Genomic DNA, 12477 nt, shown 5'->3' with positions numbered 1-12477 from the left:
GAAGTTAAAGTGGACAGGTGGGCACGGGTGGGGCTGGCAGGGAGCAGCCTGCTATGGGCGGGTTGCAGGATGGGCAGGCGGGGAGGGGAGAGCAGAGGTGGGGTGCTCCAGGTGAGGGTGAGCAGATCTGAGAGCAGGGCCCATGAAACTGTGTGTGTGCATGTGCGCGTGTGTGTGTGTGTCTGTGTGTGTGTGAGAGAGAGAGAGGTGCAAAATGAACAAACCTTTTGGAATCTCTAAAAGAAGAGTTTTGCTTGAACCCAAGTTAGGACAACTGCCCAGGAAACATGCCTTCGCAGGGAAGAAAGGCGTCTAGAGGATGAACGGTTTTACAGGGTTCTATACTTTTCACATCTTGTAAAAGCTCCAAAGATTGGAGATTAGCGCGTAGCAGGAATCCTGAGTTCTACCATCGAGGGATGCGGGAGGTAGCAGCATCGGTCCATGTGTGAGGGACAAGATGGTTTTCCTGCAGGTACTTGTTCACAAGGCAAGTGCACAACATGGGCCACAAGCCAGGCTTTTTGGTTTGAACCAAAGCTTGATTTCTTTCTAAGAAGAAATCTAAAATGGCTTCGCTTGTATATCAGGCCTTTAAAGAGTTTGTCTCTCATCAAAACACACACATGGGGCACCTGGGTGGTGCAGGCGGTTACGTGTCCGACTCCCGATCTCAGCCCAAGTCGTGATCTTACGGTTCGTGGGACCCGGCCCCACGTTGGGCTCTGTGCCGAGCATGGAGTCTGCTTGAGATTCTCTCTTGCCCTCTCTCTCGGCCCCACCCCTGCTCACGCACCCGTGCTCATCGTCTCAAAATAAATGAACATTGAAAAACAAAACAAAAAACCAACACAAAATTCTGGAAAGAGAATCTCGGACTCCAGATTTTTAGAATAAGCGAGTATCAAGTAAAAACTCAAGGCCTACTTCACGACTCCTTAATGCTTGGCTCTAACCCTGCCCTAACACAGTCCTAACCCTGACCCTGACCGCCCTCTGACCTCCCCCTCACTCCGGCCCTAGGCCCAACCTCAACCTTGGAGGAGCCCACTCTCCTCCCTCTCCCCAGTCGCCGTCGCCCTCACACCCCGACCGTGCGCCCCCTCCCCACCTCTGTGGCCCTCCCGCCCCCCACGGCCCACCCGTGTCTGAGGGTCAGCTCAGCGCCCTCGCCGCTCCTTCCCTGGCCTTCGCCCCAGGTGCGTGCTGCATCCTCAAGTCTGCGCTGGGCAAGAGCCCGGGCTGGGCGTTCCGGTTCTCTCCTCTGCTCACCCCGGCACCCTCAGGCCAGTCCCTGCCCCACCTGGGCCTCAGTTTCCCACCTGGGCGGCGCAGGTTCGGAGCCGGGGCCGCGGAGGCTGGTGCCCAGGTGGGTGATGGAGGCAGCCCCGCCCCCCTCCGGACTCCCCTCCAGACTCTTGCCTTTGATGCCCTGCCCTGCAGAGCGGCCCCAGACCGGGCTTTGCTGCTTGCACCCCTAGGGCGTCACTTACTGTATCCCACGCCCTCTGTGGCTCTTGTCACAGGTGGCGAGCTCCAGGTGCTTCTTCAAGTTCAGGTGTGATGTTTGTTTTTGGCAAGCTACGTGACACATGAAGTGACAGGTCGTTGGTTTTTAAGTTTAAGTGCAAATTCATGGATTTAAGTGATTTCTTCGAGTTCCAATTCATGGAAATGATCGTCCTATTGATATTCAGATCATCTTGTCTCTGGCCAGTGGGAGCGAACTCGAGGTCACTCCTGAGTCCTCTAGACAGTGGCGAAGAGTCTGGATCTGCTTCGTTCTCTAGGGCGAAACGCAAAATCCAGGCTCATTTTATACATGTTCTGACCCAGGCCTGAGAGCGTCCGCTGCCCTCAGGAGCCCCTCTTTCTCTTCAGGAGAAATGATTCCTAGAGACCAAAATCTGGATGTTTAGGGTGCTTGCTTTTAGGTCTTGTCAACGGACAGAATTCAGATACTAACTTTTCTTTTTAAGATAGAACACAGTACAAGGATATACTGATACCTTTCACTCAAATTCAGAGCTACATACTTAAAAACTTCTGTTAACATTTATTTATTTTTGAGAGACAGAGACAGAGCGTGAGCAGGGGAGAGGCAGAGAGAAAGAGAGGGAGACACAGAATCCGAAGCAGGCTCCAGGCCCCGAGCCGTCAGCACAGAGCCTGACGCGGGGCTCAAACTCACGAACCGCGAGATCATGACCTGAGCCGAAGTCGGACGCTCGACTGACTAAGCCACCCAGGTGCCCCTCGAGGTCTAGCTTCTATTCCTGTCTCCCTTCTCCTCCTCCCCACCTGTTCCTCATAGGTAATGATTTAATTTTAAACAAATTTATTGGCTTATCCTTCCATTTGTAAAACAGAAGCTGCTGGTGTGCTATAATAAATACGCATCAACACCATATTTCGTTCTTCAATCTATCCTGGAGAAAACCACTGAGTAATGGATAGAAATATTTCTCCTTCCTTTTTTACGACTTCCTGGTGCCCCGTGGTGTGGAGGGCAAGCATCTCATGCCTCCAGGGCTTGACGGACAGACGTCCGGGTGGTTTCCAGGCCCCGCTTCACTACAGCACCGCGAGGGTAGACCCTCGAGCATCCTTTTCAGAACCCCACTGCTCTGTCGTGGGACAGATGCCCGGAAGTGTGGTCGCCGGGTCAAAGGGCAGGGCATCTCCAGCGTTGCAGGATTGCCAGGCCCTCTCCACGGGGAAGATCAGTGGGCCATATCTGGCGATGTTCCCCGCCTTCCATCGCTGCTGAGTGCTCGCACTTAGCTCATCTGACGGGGAGAAGCAGAATCGCCGTGCACTTTGAGTTCACGTTTCTCGTTTGATGAGTGCGTGGGCCCCTTTTAGATCTCCAGTGAGTCCTCTGCATCTCACATCTCCTTTTCTGAGAGTCTGTTCCTGTCTCTTGTTGGCATCTCGCCGACCTCCAAAGACAGAGGTCCTGGGCGGAGACAAGGACAGGGGCCGACACAGAATGCTGGGCAGAGCGCTGCAGGGGGGGGGGGGGGGGCTCCCTGCCCCGGCATCACCTGGCGCTGGTAAAGCGGGCGCTTCTCGGCCCGCCCCAGACAGACTGGCTCAGACGAGCCCAAGCCAGAGGCCATCTGCCCTTGGAGGAGGAGAGGGGCAGGGAAAAGCCCTCCAGACAAGCCGCTTTCAAGGGAGGTGGCCCTTCCCCGGCTCGGCGGCCGGTGCTGCACCTTCACAGCTGACTCTCGGGCAGGGGTGAGCCGCTGCTCTCCGCCCATCTCAATCCTCAGCCTGGGGTCCACAGGCATGGAGCCCCCCCAGCCCCCCACCTGCGCCCCAGCAGCACTGACTGAAAGAGGAGCCATCCCCGGGAGGATGGCCGCAGGGAGTGGGGAGGACTCCCCAGGCAGGGCAGGGAGCCCAGGGCCCAGGTCGGTTGGGGGGGGGGGGGTGTGCAGGGAGACCGCAGCCCCAGGCGTGGAACCTGGGGGGGGGGGCAGCCACCAGCCTTGCCTTCGGAGCCGTCTGGGGCTGAGAAAGGGGAAGGTGCCTGGGAGGGCAGAGGAGCACATCAGGGGTCAGCATGAGCAGGAAGAGGCGGAGAGGAACCTGCAGCGTTCCACCACTCACCCCACCCCCGGGTCCCCCAGGGGCTCCTCGAGGAGCCAGCCCAGGAGGAGGGGAGCAGGAGCTGTCGGAGTGAGCAAGCTGTCCCGGGCAGCTGGAGGCCGGCACCTGCCCGGGTCCCCGCTCACCCCCATCCCCCACGCCCCGTGCGTGCAGTGGCCGGCCTGCCGATGGGGCACTTTTGTCATCTTCGAGTGTCCAGATGTCCCGAGGCATCTTCCACCTCGGGGCAAAACGAGCAGAGGTGGCGGGAGGTGCCCGGGTCCCTGGTCCCTGAGTGTCCAAGGGCACAGGTCGGGGGAGGCTGCCCACCGCTGCTGTTGAAGGGGTGGGGTAGGCAGGAGGACGGGCAGGGAGGGTGGCACCCACTATGCTCCTCGCTGAGCCTGTGCATCTGTGAGGCTGTGGGGTGGGGGTGGGGGCAGGAGAGCAGCCTGCCTCGACCCCTGGGGACCCTGTGCCCATGCTGCCCAGCCAGTGACAGGCCCTAGGATGTCACCAGCAGGAACAGCCCAGCCAAGGTCAGCAGACCTCAGGACCCCCTCAGGACCCCCCCCCAGGACTCTCTCAGGATCCCCCCAGGAACCCCTCAGGCCCTCAGGCCCCCCTGAGAACTCTCTCAAGATGCCCTCACATTCCCCAAGTTGCCACAGTGTCCCTTGTGCTGTGGTGCCTTCTCCTGTCTGACAAGGCCCCCTTCCCCTCCTTGCTTGGGCCAAATCTCTGTCCAGGAAGGGCTGTGGACGTGCTGCCTGAGCGTCTGACTTGGCCCTGACCCTCTGTCCCAGGGAGGCCGAGCAGAGGCGCTTCCTGGGCCCAGGGCCAAGGGTTGGGAAAGGGGCTCCAGGGGCAAATGTGGCTGAAGGCAGGGTCTGTCTGGGGCACGGAGGGTTCACAAGGGGACGCCGAGGAGAAACGCAGGGAACAAGACCAGGAGCACCGCGCCGGGCACAGCCAGGGCTGCCCGCCCAGGGCTCCGGGGTGCGCATCCCGGAGGCGGGGCCTCTGTCCGTGGGGTGTCGGCGTGTGCCGACTGGTCATCGGCAGCGCGAGAGGCCGGAGGCCGAGTTGTGTCCTGAGCGCCGGCTGTCCGGCCCGAGGCCCGTAAGGCTGTTCTGCCACCCCAGGTGTGCCTGCGGGTCCCTGGGAAAAGGAAGGCCATCCTCCGGTGCCCCCTCACAGCCTGTCCCCGCAGGCCTGGGCCTGGGGTTTTGGCTGGAGGCCGGGTGGGTGGGAGGCTCTTATCCTTGACCTTGCCTGCACCCCAGCCACTTCCTGTGGTACAGGGTGGATGCCAGAGGGAGCAGAGGGAGGGATGTCAAGGGGGCAGTGTGGCCAGGAAGGTGTCACCGCCCCCCCCCCCACTTCCTCCCCCTGGGGAGTCGAGGCTGATTTCTGAATGCCAAGGGAAGACCCCGGGCTGAGGACACTGGGAGAGAAGAAGCACTCTTAATGGGGGACAGTGCCTGGGGGTGACCTAGGGACAGGCCCATGCGGTTAGAGAGTGTTAGCAAGTGACAGGGCCTCATTTTCCCGGGAGGCAGAGGGACCCTGGCTGCCAAGTGGAGGAGGGGCCCGAGGGGCCTGAGGAGGGGACAGGGCTGGAAGGGTCTGTGAAGAAGAGTGGGGGGGGTCCCAAGGCTGGGCCCCCCAGCTGAGGAGGGGAGGGGGACTCGGGTGCGGGGGTGCTGGGGGCAGCTGACCCCTCCCGGGACCCCTCCAGCCCCTTGGCGTCCTCATCTGGCTCTGGGCCAGACAGGGGGAGGGGGAGGGGGAGGAGGTTCCCAGAGACAGTTGCTGGGGACAGGGGAACAGAAAGTGTCAGCGGTGGCAACGGCTTCCGTGCCAGAGGCCCGGCTGGTTCCACCCCCAGGTGCCTGGGGTTAGGCCGGGCAGGGGTGAGACGCTGGCCTCTGGCACAGCATCCAAGGGGCTGCCGACAACTCGGGCGTGAGGGTTAACCATGCTCTGGTGCCACGTTTTCGTACTCGGAGGCTGATGCGCAAACCCACCGAGCAAAGGGTGAGCGCGGCCGGTGAAGGCAGACTGGGGGGCCTGGCGTGCCTCGGCTTCAGGCTCCAACGTGGGGGGACCGGGAGGTCGTGAAAGACCCACCCGACCCCCAGTGTGGCTCGGAAGGCGGCCCCCTGGCCAGCTTTTGGCTCTGCTTCTCGGGGCTCCGCTCAGGCTCCCCCCGCCCCCCCCATCCCCGAACCAGAGGAAAGGGCCGTGGCTCCGTGCAGACAGTCAAGCCACGCCCCTGCCCACTGTCGGCCTGAGGCTCCCTTCCTGCTCCTCCTGCAGCTTGCTCCCTCCCTGTCCCTGGCCACCTCCTCCTAGAAGCCTCCGGTCCTGCCCTCTGTGAACCCCCAGGAGTCGGAGGCGATGTGAGTGCAGCGCCCCGCTCCTGGGGTGCCTGCCTCAGCGTTGTGCCCAGCGTGGTGCCCAGGCAGGGCCCAAGCGTGGGTGCAGAAGAGGGAGCAGACCAAGAGTAGACGGTCATTTTAGGTCAGAGTGGACGCACATTTTGGCTCAGGGAGTCGACCCTGGGCGGCCGCATTGCCCAGTGTCCTCAGGATCCTTTGCCCTCTTCCTAGGCGAGGGTCCTGAATGCCCCCATTCTCAGCACTTGGTTTCCGTGTGACCCAGGTGGGCAGGGGCGCGCTTCCCACCCCAGGAGGGAAGCCCCCCGGAGGCAGGGGCTCAGCGTTTCCTGGGCCCGCCCCTGGGCCCCATCCAGCGGCCTCCTGCGGAGTGACTCAGACTCCCGGGCTCACTTCCCTTGGAGGCTCCCAGCTCTCAGCAGGGCAGTGACGTGTCATCTTGACATCAGCCGAGTGGCCCTTTTCCCTCCAACCCCAACCATTCGGAGGGGCGGAGGGCCAGGAGGAAGGGGCAAGAAGGATCCACCACACGAGGGTTGCCACGTGGGTTCTGCGCGTGCAAAGCAGGAGCGGGGACTGGGACCCCAGGCAGGGGTGGCGGCCAGGGGGTGCAGGTCCCCTGAGCCCCAGTGCCCCGGCTGGTGGAGGCTCTCAGGGGCTCCGCGGTGGGTCTCGGGGCAGCGAGCCGGGCCTCGCAAGTGCTGCTTTGCGGAGGCCCGTCGCTATGGTTCGAGGCGGCCCGGCAGCCAGAGGACGGGCCTGGTCTGGCATCTGGAGCCTGCCCTGCGAGGTCAGGCCTCTTGAACCCGCGGGATCCAGTGGGGCTTGAGGGAAAGGACCCGGCCCCAGCCCCGCACAGGGAGGGAGCTTGGCGGAGGGAAGGTTCCGACGCCCCAGCCCACCTGGGGCAGACGCTTTCTGAGTCGAGGCCACTACTGTTTACAGGACGCCCGTGAGCCTAGAATCCGGCTTCTTCCTCGGCGGCACGCGGCGCCGGCTGGATTCTCCCTTCGAGGCCGCCGCCGACTGGTTAAAACGCTTTAGGGAGGCCTCACTCCGCACCAGGCACTGAAGTGGCCGACAGCAGGCGGGTCCCAGCCACAGGCAAGAACTGAGTGCAGGGACGAGCTCTTCTAATTCATGAGAAATTCTATAAGGAAAACCAGACCGAACGGGGCGCTAGGAAGGGGTGGGGCCCCCAGAGAGGGGCAGAGAGGCGGGGGAGGAGGGGGAGGCAGGCTGGCTCTGGAGGGCTGTGCCTGGGGCTGCTGTGGTGGGAGAGGGGCCCTGGTCACAGGGCCAGGAGGCCCAGCCCAGCCACTGCCTTCTGGGGGCCTCGGTTGCTGCTTCCGCCAATGAGCAGGGGTGGTGGTGATGGCTCGGCGCAGAGAGAGAAGCCGCAACGAGGAGTCGGGTCCCTGCCACACTGTGCGTGCCGTGCCGGGCTAGGTGGGAGGGGGACGCGAAGGCTGGCATGAACTCAGAGTGGGGAGGTCGCCCCAGGAGGCCCCTGGAGCAGGGCCCCCCGTGCGTGCGCAGAGCCACAGGAAGTCGCCTGTCTGGGTTCGCACCGCCGGCCCGGAGGAGCCTCTGCGCCCACACACGTCGGTGGGTCGCGGCGGGTGTGCCCCGGAGGGTGCCTGTGCGTGTGGCCTTCCTGCCGGGGGATGCTGGCCCTGGGGGCGGGGGACACCGACCTGCAGCCTCGGGGGGGGCGGGACCGCCCCCGGAAAGGTCCCTCATTCTGCAGGGTGGATGGGTAGAGAGGCTGGGGTCAAAGGAGCGGGGTCAGAGGAACTCTCTCGGGTTGTTTCTAGGACGCCCCGTCTCCGCAGACGTGTCTGGGGAGGCCATGCCACTCCCCACTTCCCTTCCGAGAAACTACCCCGGCAGCCCTGAGCCGGCACAGGTGGCAGTCCCGGCACCTGCGCTCTGTCGTCCGCCAACCCTGCCACCTGCCTGCCTTAAGGTCAGGGGACGGTCGGCCAGGGCTGCCCCCACTTTCCCATCTGGAGCCGGGAAGCTTGGAGGTGAGGGGGTGATGGGGCGGTCTCAGAGGGAGTGAGCGTATGGTGGGGGGAGTCTCAGAGGGGGTGAGGAAATAATGGGGGGGTCTCGGAAGGGGTGGGGGTGTGATGGAGGTCTCTGAGGGGGTGGGGGTGTGATGCGGGTCTCTGAGGGGGTGGGGGTGTGATGGGGTCTCGGAAGGGGTGGGGTGTGATGGGGGGCCTCAGGGGGGGTGAAGGTATGATGGTCTCAGAGGGGGTGAGGCTGTGGTGGGGTCTCGGAAGGGTGAGGGGAGGAGCTCAGGGGAGCATCCTGCCCGAGGTGCTTTGTGAGGACGATGATCTGGAAAGGAGAGCCGCCCTCCATGCATGTGGGGGGGGGGGGCATCCAGCGTGGGCAACAAATGGGAAGCAACTGGGGTCCTCCTCCAGGGCCAGAACTCCCACCTCACTCGAGACCCTGAAACCCACTTTGTGGGCTGGGACCGGCGCTTGACAAACTAGGAGAGAAAATGTTTGCGCGCCGTGTTCCCGCCGCGGGGATCTTGGCTCCGCGACGCTTCGGTCACCCACGCGCATCCGTCCTGGATCCTGGAGCATTTCTTGCGCGGGGCCCCGGCTCCAGAGGCCTCTACGGTGCTCAGGCCCCGGGGTCTGCACCCCAGTCCCTGCCCCAGGTCCCGCTCAAGGCGTCTGTGGGGCCCCGGGGCCGTGGGGTGGGCCGGCCTCCCAGACCCGACCCCAGGCCCCTGTCGGGTCATTACAGAGGTGCCTCAGTGCAGAATCCAGGACACCTTTCCACTGGCGTGAGGAGGCAGACCGATGGCGCCATCAGGAAGGAAGCGGTACCCGGGAGGTGCCGCTCCCCTGCCCCCCCCCCCCCCTCAGCAGGAAGCTCCCAGCCCGTGTCACTCAGCGCTCTGCGCTGGCCGTGCGGCAATGGGGCCACTAGGACACTAGGACAGCGGGGGCCCTGCCCTGGACACAGGTCCCCACGCCAGGGCCAGACGCAGGCAGGACATGCGGTGCCATCGGTGGCTTCCGGACGGCCCCGTGCCACTTGGGCTGGACCCGCGACCTGACTTCCCAGGCTTGTACGGGAGGCGCCCCAAGGGACACAGATGCGGGCCCCCCCCCGAGCTGGCCAAGTGTTCAGGACCCCCCCGGTACCTTCAAAACCATGCCAAGCCCTGTCTGGGATGGTGAGGAGAGCTCGGGCCACACTGAGGCCAGCCTGTGAGTCATACTCCCAGACACCCAACCGCACGCGGCCCCGGGCATCTCATCCTGCCCCCCCCTCCCAAGGTCAGCCAGAAGGGCAGCAACCGTTCACCGCTGCTGGACCCGCCTCGGGTGGGGGGGTCCCACGGCGGCACCGTGACTCTGTGGGGCCTTGAGGTACCTTCCCAGCAGGTTCTAAGGAATCTGGGCTGGTGGGGGGCCTGGAAGCTCACATATGCTTGGCGGGGGGGGGCTGCGGCCGCGAGGGCGGGGCAGGCAAGGAGGGAGGATCCCCGTGGTCGCTTCTGGTGGGCTCGGGGCCTGTGGAGCCTGGCTGGCTTGTGGTCTGAGGGGCCTCAGAACCTGGGTGTCACTCACAGAACAGAGAGAAGAGCAGACTCCTTAAAAACAACAAAAAAAGGAGAGCGCCTCGTCAGGGGCGCGGAGAGCGGAAACCATGGTGAAGGCTCATAAAACTTTGGTTGCTGGCAGGGCCGCCCTTTGAAAATTCCGGAGAGAAAATGGGATAATTTGGTGGAATATTTCTGTTCGAGCTGAAATCTGTGCTCCCGCTTCCCTAAAGGACTGTGGTCTGGAGGTTCCCAGGGGACTGCGGCTGAGGAAACGAGTCCCCCTCCCACCCACCCGGCCGCAGGCACTAATGAATCTAATGGTTCTAGATATTTCTTCTCTTCCTGTGTGGGGAGGGCTCAAGGCAGTAGAGCTCGCCCAGGACCCGCCCTTCCTTACCACCCCAAGCGCAGGGAGCACCCCTCCCCCCAGGGCCTGGTGCTCCTGGGGGCGGGGAGGCCATGCCCACCCTGCCCCTCCAGGCCCTTCCAGCCGGGGAAAGCGAGGTGGGGGCTTGGTAGCGTGTTCCCCGTGCTAGGCACTGGCACGCCGGTCACTCACACAAGTGCTCCACGACCCCACATGTGTGACACCAGAACCCCTTTGTGCTCGGGAGGCCAAGGCTCACCCAGCGCTCGGGTGAGTCCGGAGTCCAACCCCTACATCACAGGCCAGGCCCTGTGTCACGACCCCTGACCAGGTCCACCCCGGCCCTGGGGGACCGGTCCCAGCCCTCCTGGGCCGTGTCGTGGAGCTTGTCCAAGGGAGGGAGGGGACAGTGTGGGTGGTGGAGGGTGAGGCCTTCCTTAACAGTGGCCTTGATGATGATGGAGCAGGGGACGCCCCAGTGCCACCCGGAGGCCTGTTCTGAACCGTGGGTCTGGACCTCTGACCACAGAGGGCTCAAGGGGCCCTTGCGAGTGGACCCCAGGGCACAGCACTGGGGTGGGCGGGCACCCGGAGGGTGGTGGTGCCCGGGGTGGCACGGGAGGGAGGGAGGGAGGGAGGGAGGGGGGACGAGGGTGTTCTGGGGTTTCCTGGGGGGCTGTCCTGAGCCGCAGCCCCGCTGCCTAAACGGCATGTCAGCACCCCTGCAGCCAGAGACTGCGTGGGGGGAGGGGGGAGGGGGCAGTGGGCGGCCCTCAGCTCTCTCCTTGGAGCCACCTGGAGAGCGGCAAGGGCTGGGGCCAGGCTGGTTGCCCTTCGGGCTCCCTGTCCTGAGAGCTGGCACCGTGGGGGGCCCTCAGGATTTGGGCGCTGGCCAGTGGAGACTGAGCCCCTGAGCCCCTGCCACCTTCCTCGCCATCCAGGAGATCTGGTCCCAGCCCTGGGCTGGCTCGCTGTGTGACCTTGAGCCCCCCTCAGGCCTCTGAAAGCCTCGGTTCCCCCACTCGTCCAGCGGGCAGGGGTGTGGCCCGGAGGGTGCTTCAGAGCCCCTGATGATTTCTAGGATTTTCTCTGGGAAGGTGAGTTTTGGGCTACTGGATGTAGCGGTGTGGGTGGGGGGGGCGTGCTCACCTCCTGCATCCCTGGCCAGAGGTGGGCGGGGCCTCGCTGGCGCCAGGGGCGCCCCCCCCCACCCCACCAGCCCTCCTCAGCCCTGCTTCTCTCCTGCAGCCGTAGGACCATGAACGGTACCTGTCACTCCAGTGAGCTCACCTGGCCCTACTGGGTCAAGAACGTCGTGGACGCCTACGTGGGCCTGCTGCTGGCGCTGGGGCTGCTGCTCAACGGCCTGGCGCTGTGGGTGTTCTGCTGCCGCGTGCGGCGGTGGACGGAGACGCACGTCTACATGGCCAACCTGGCCGTGGCCGACCTCTGCCTGCTCTGCGCCCTGCCCTTCTTCCTGCGTTCCCTGAAGCAGGGAGCCGAGGACACGCTGTTCTGCCAGCTCTCCCAGGGCGTCTACCTGGCGAACAGGTACATGAGCATCAGCCTGGTGACGGCCATCGCCGTGGACCGCTACGTGGCCCTGCGGCACCCGCTGCGCGCCCCCGCCCTCCGCTCCCCGCGGCAGGCCGTGGCCGTGTGCGCGGCGCTCTGGGCGCTGGTGACGGGCTCGCTGGTGCTCCGGTGGGCCCTGGGGGTGCGGGAGGGCGGCTTCTGCTTCCTGAGCGTCTCCCGGCAGAGCTCCAACACCACGGCCTTCTCCCTGCTGGGCTTCTACCTGCCGCTGGCCGTGCTGCTCTTCTGCTCCCTGCAGGTGGTCGCTGCCCTGGGCCAGGGGCCGGCCGCCCACACGGACCAGGCAGAGGCCACCCGGAGGGCCACCCGCATGGTCTGGGCGAACCTGGTCGTGTTCGTGGCCTGCTTCCTGCCCTTACACGTGGTGCTGGCGGTGCGCATGGCCGCGGGCCACAGCGCCCCCACCCCCGCCCTCTGCTACGCCCTCTACGTCACCAGCAAGCTCTCGGATGCCAACTGCTGCCTGGACGCCATCTGCTACTACTTCATGGCCAAGGAGTTCCAGGAGGAGGCGTCGGCACTGGCCTCCATGCCCACCGCCAAGGCCCACAGGAGCCGGGACTCTTTCTCTGTGACCCTGGCCTAGGACGCAAGTCGCGGGCACGCGGGCCAGGTCCCGGGCTCTCCGGGAGGTGCTGCCTGCTGGGGGCGCCCCGGCTCACCGTGGATGGGGGCAGGCTCCAGGGGGCCTGGCAGGGTGGCGACGACCCAGGCACGGACCCCGCGGTGGTGATGCGCCCATCCCCGGGGTGGAAGAGGGTGGGAGGACTGAGCGGGGTCAACCCCTGGGGCCCTGAGATCGGGCCAACACCTGCAGTGCCCAGGGTCTGGTCCCCCCGGGGTACTGGGGTGGACGCTTGCTCTGTGCCTGGAGGCCTCAATGGCCAGCTTTCTGCGGCCAACCTATAGCGGTTGGAATAAAGGTGTTCCCCTGA

General features: G+C 64.5%; 1 protein-coding gene across 3 annotated transcripts in view; it reads left to right on the top strand.

The window, feature by feature from the left end:
• The window catches only part of LOC132672380 (G-protein coupled receptor 35-like), an 18150-nt gene extending 5673 nt beyond the window's left edge, over positions 1-12477 (top strand). Inside the window, exons 1-3 of one of the 3 annotated variants that reach the window (XM_078450675.2) lie at positions 7506-7607; positions 7878-8029; positions 11201-12477. In XM_078450675.2, coding sequence (XP_078306801.1) covers positions 11205-12128 — 924 coding nt within the window. In that variant the 5' untranslated portion in view covers positions 7506-7607; positions 7878-8029; positions 11201-11204 and the 3' untranslated portion in view covers positions 12129-12477. Of the gene's footprint in view, positions 1-7334; positions 7608-7877; positions 8030-11200 lie in introns of those variants that run through there. The other 2 variants (XM_078450674.2, XM_060624367.2) reach the window with 2 other exon arrangements.

This window comes from Panthera onca, chromosome C1, assembly GCF_046562875.1.
Source record: "Panthera onca isolate mPanOnc1 chromosome C1, mPanOnc1 haplotype 2, whole genome shotgun sequence".
In the NCBI taxonomy this organism is placed as follows: Eukaryota; Metazoa; Chordata; class Mammalia; order Carnivora; family Felidae; genus Panthera; species Panthera onca.
The sequence above is the reverse complement of the archived record's forward strand: the minus strand, read 5'-3'. Positions and strand labels throughout refer to the sequence as shown.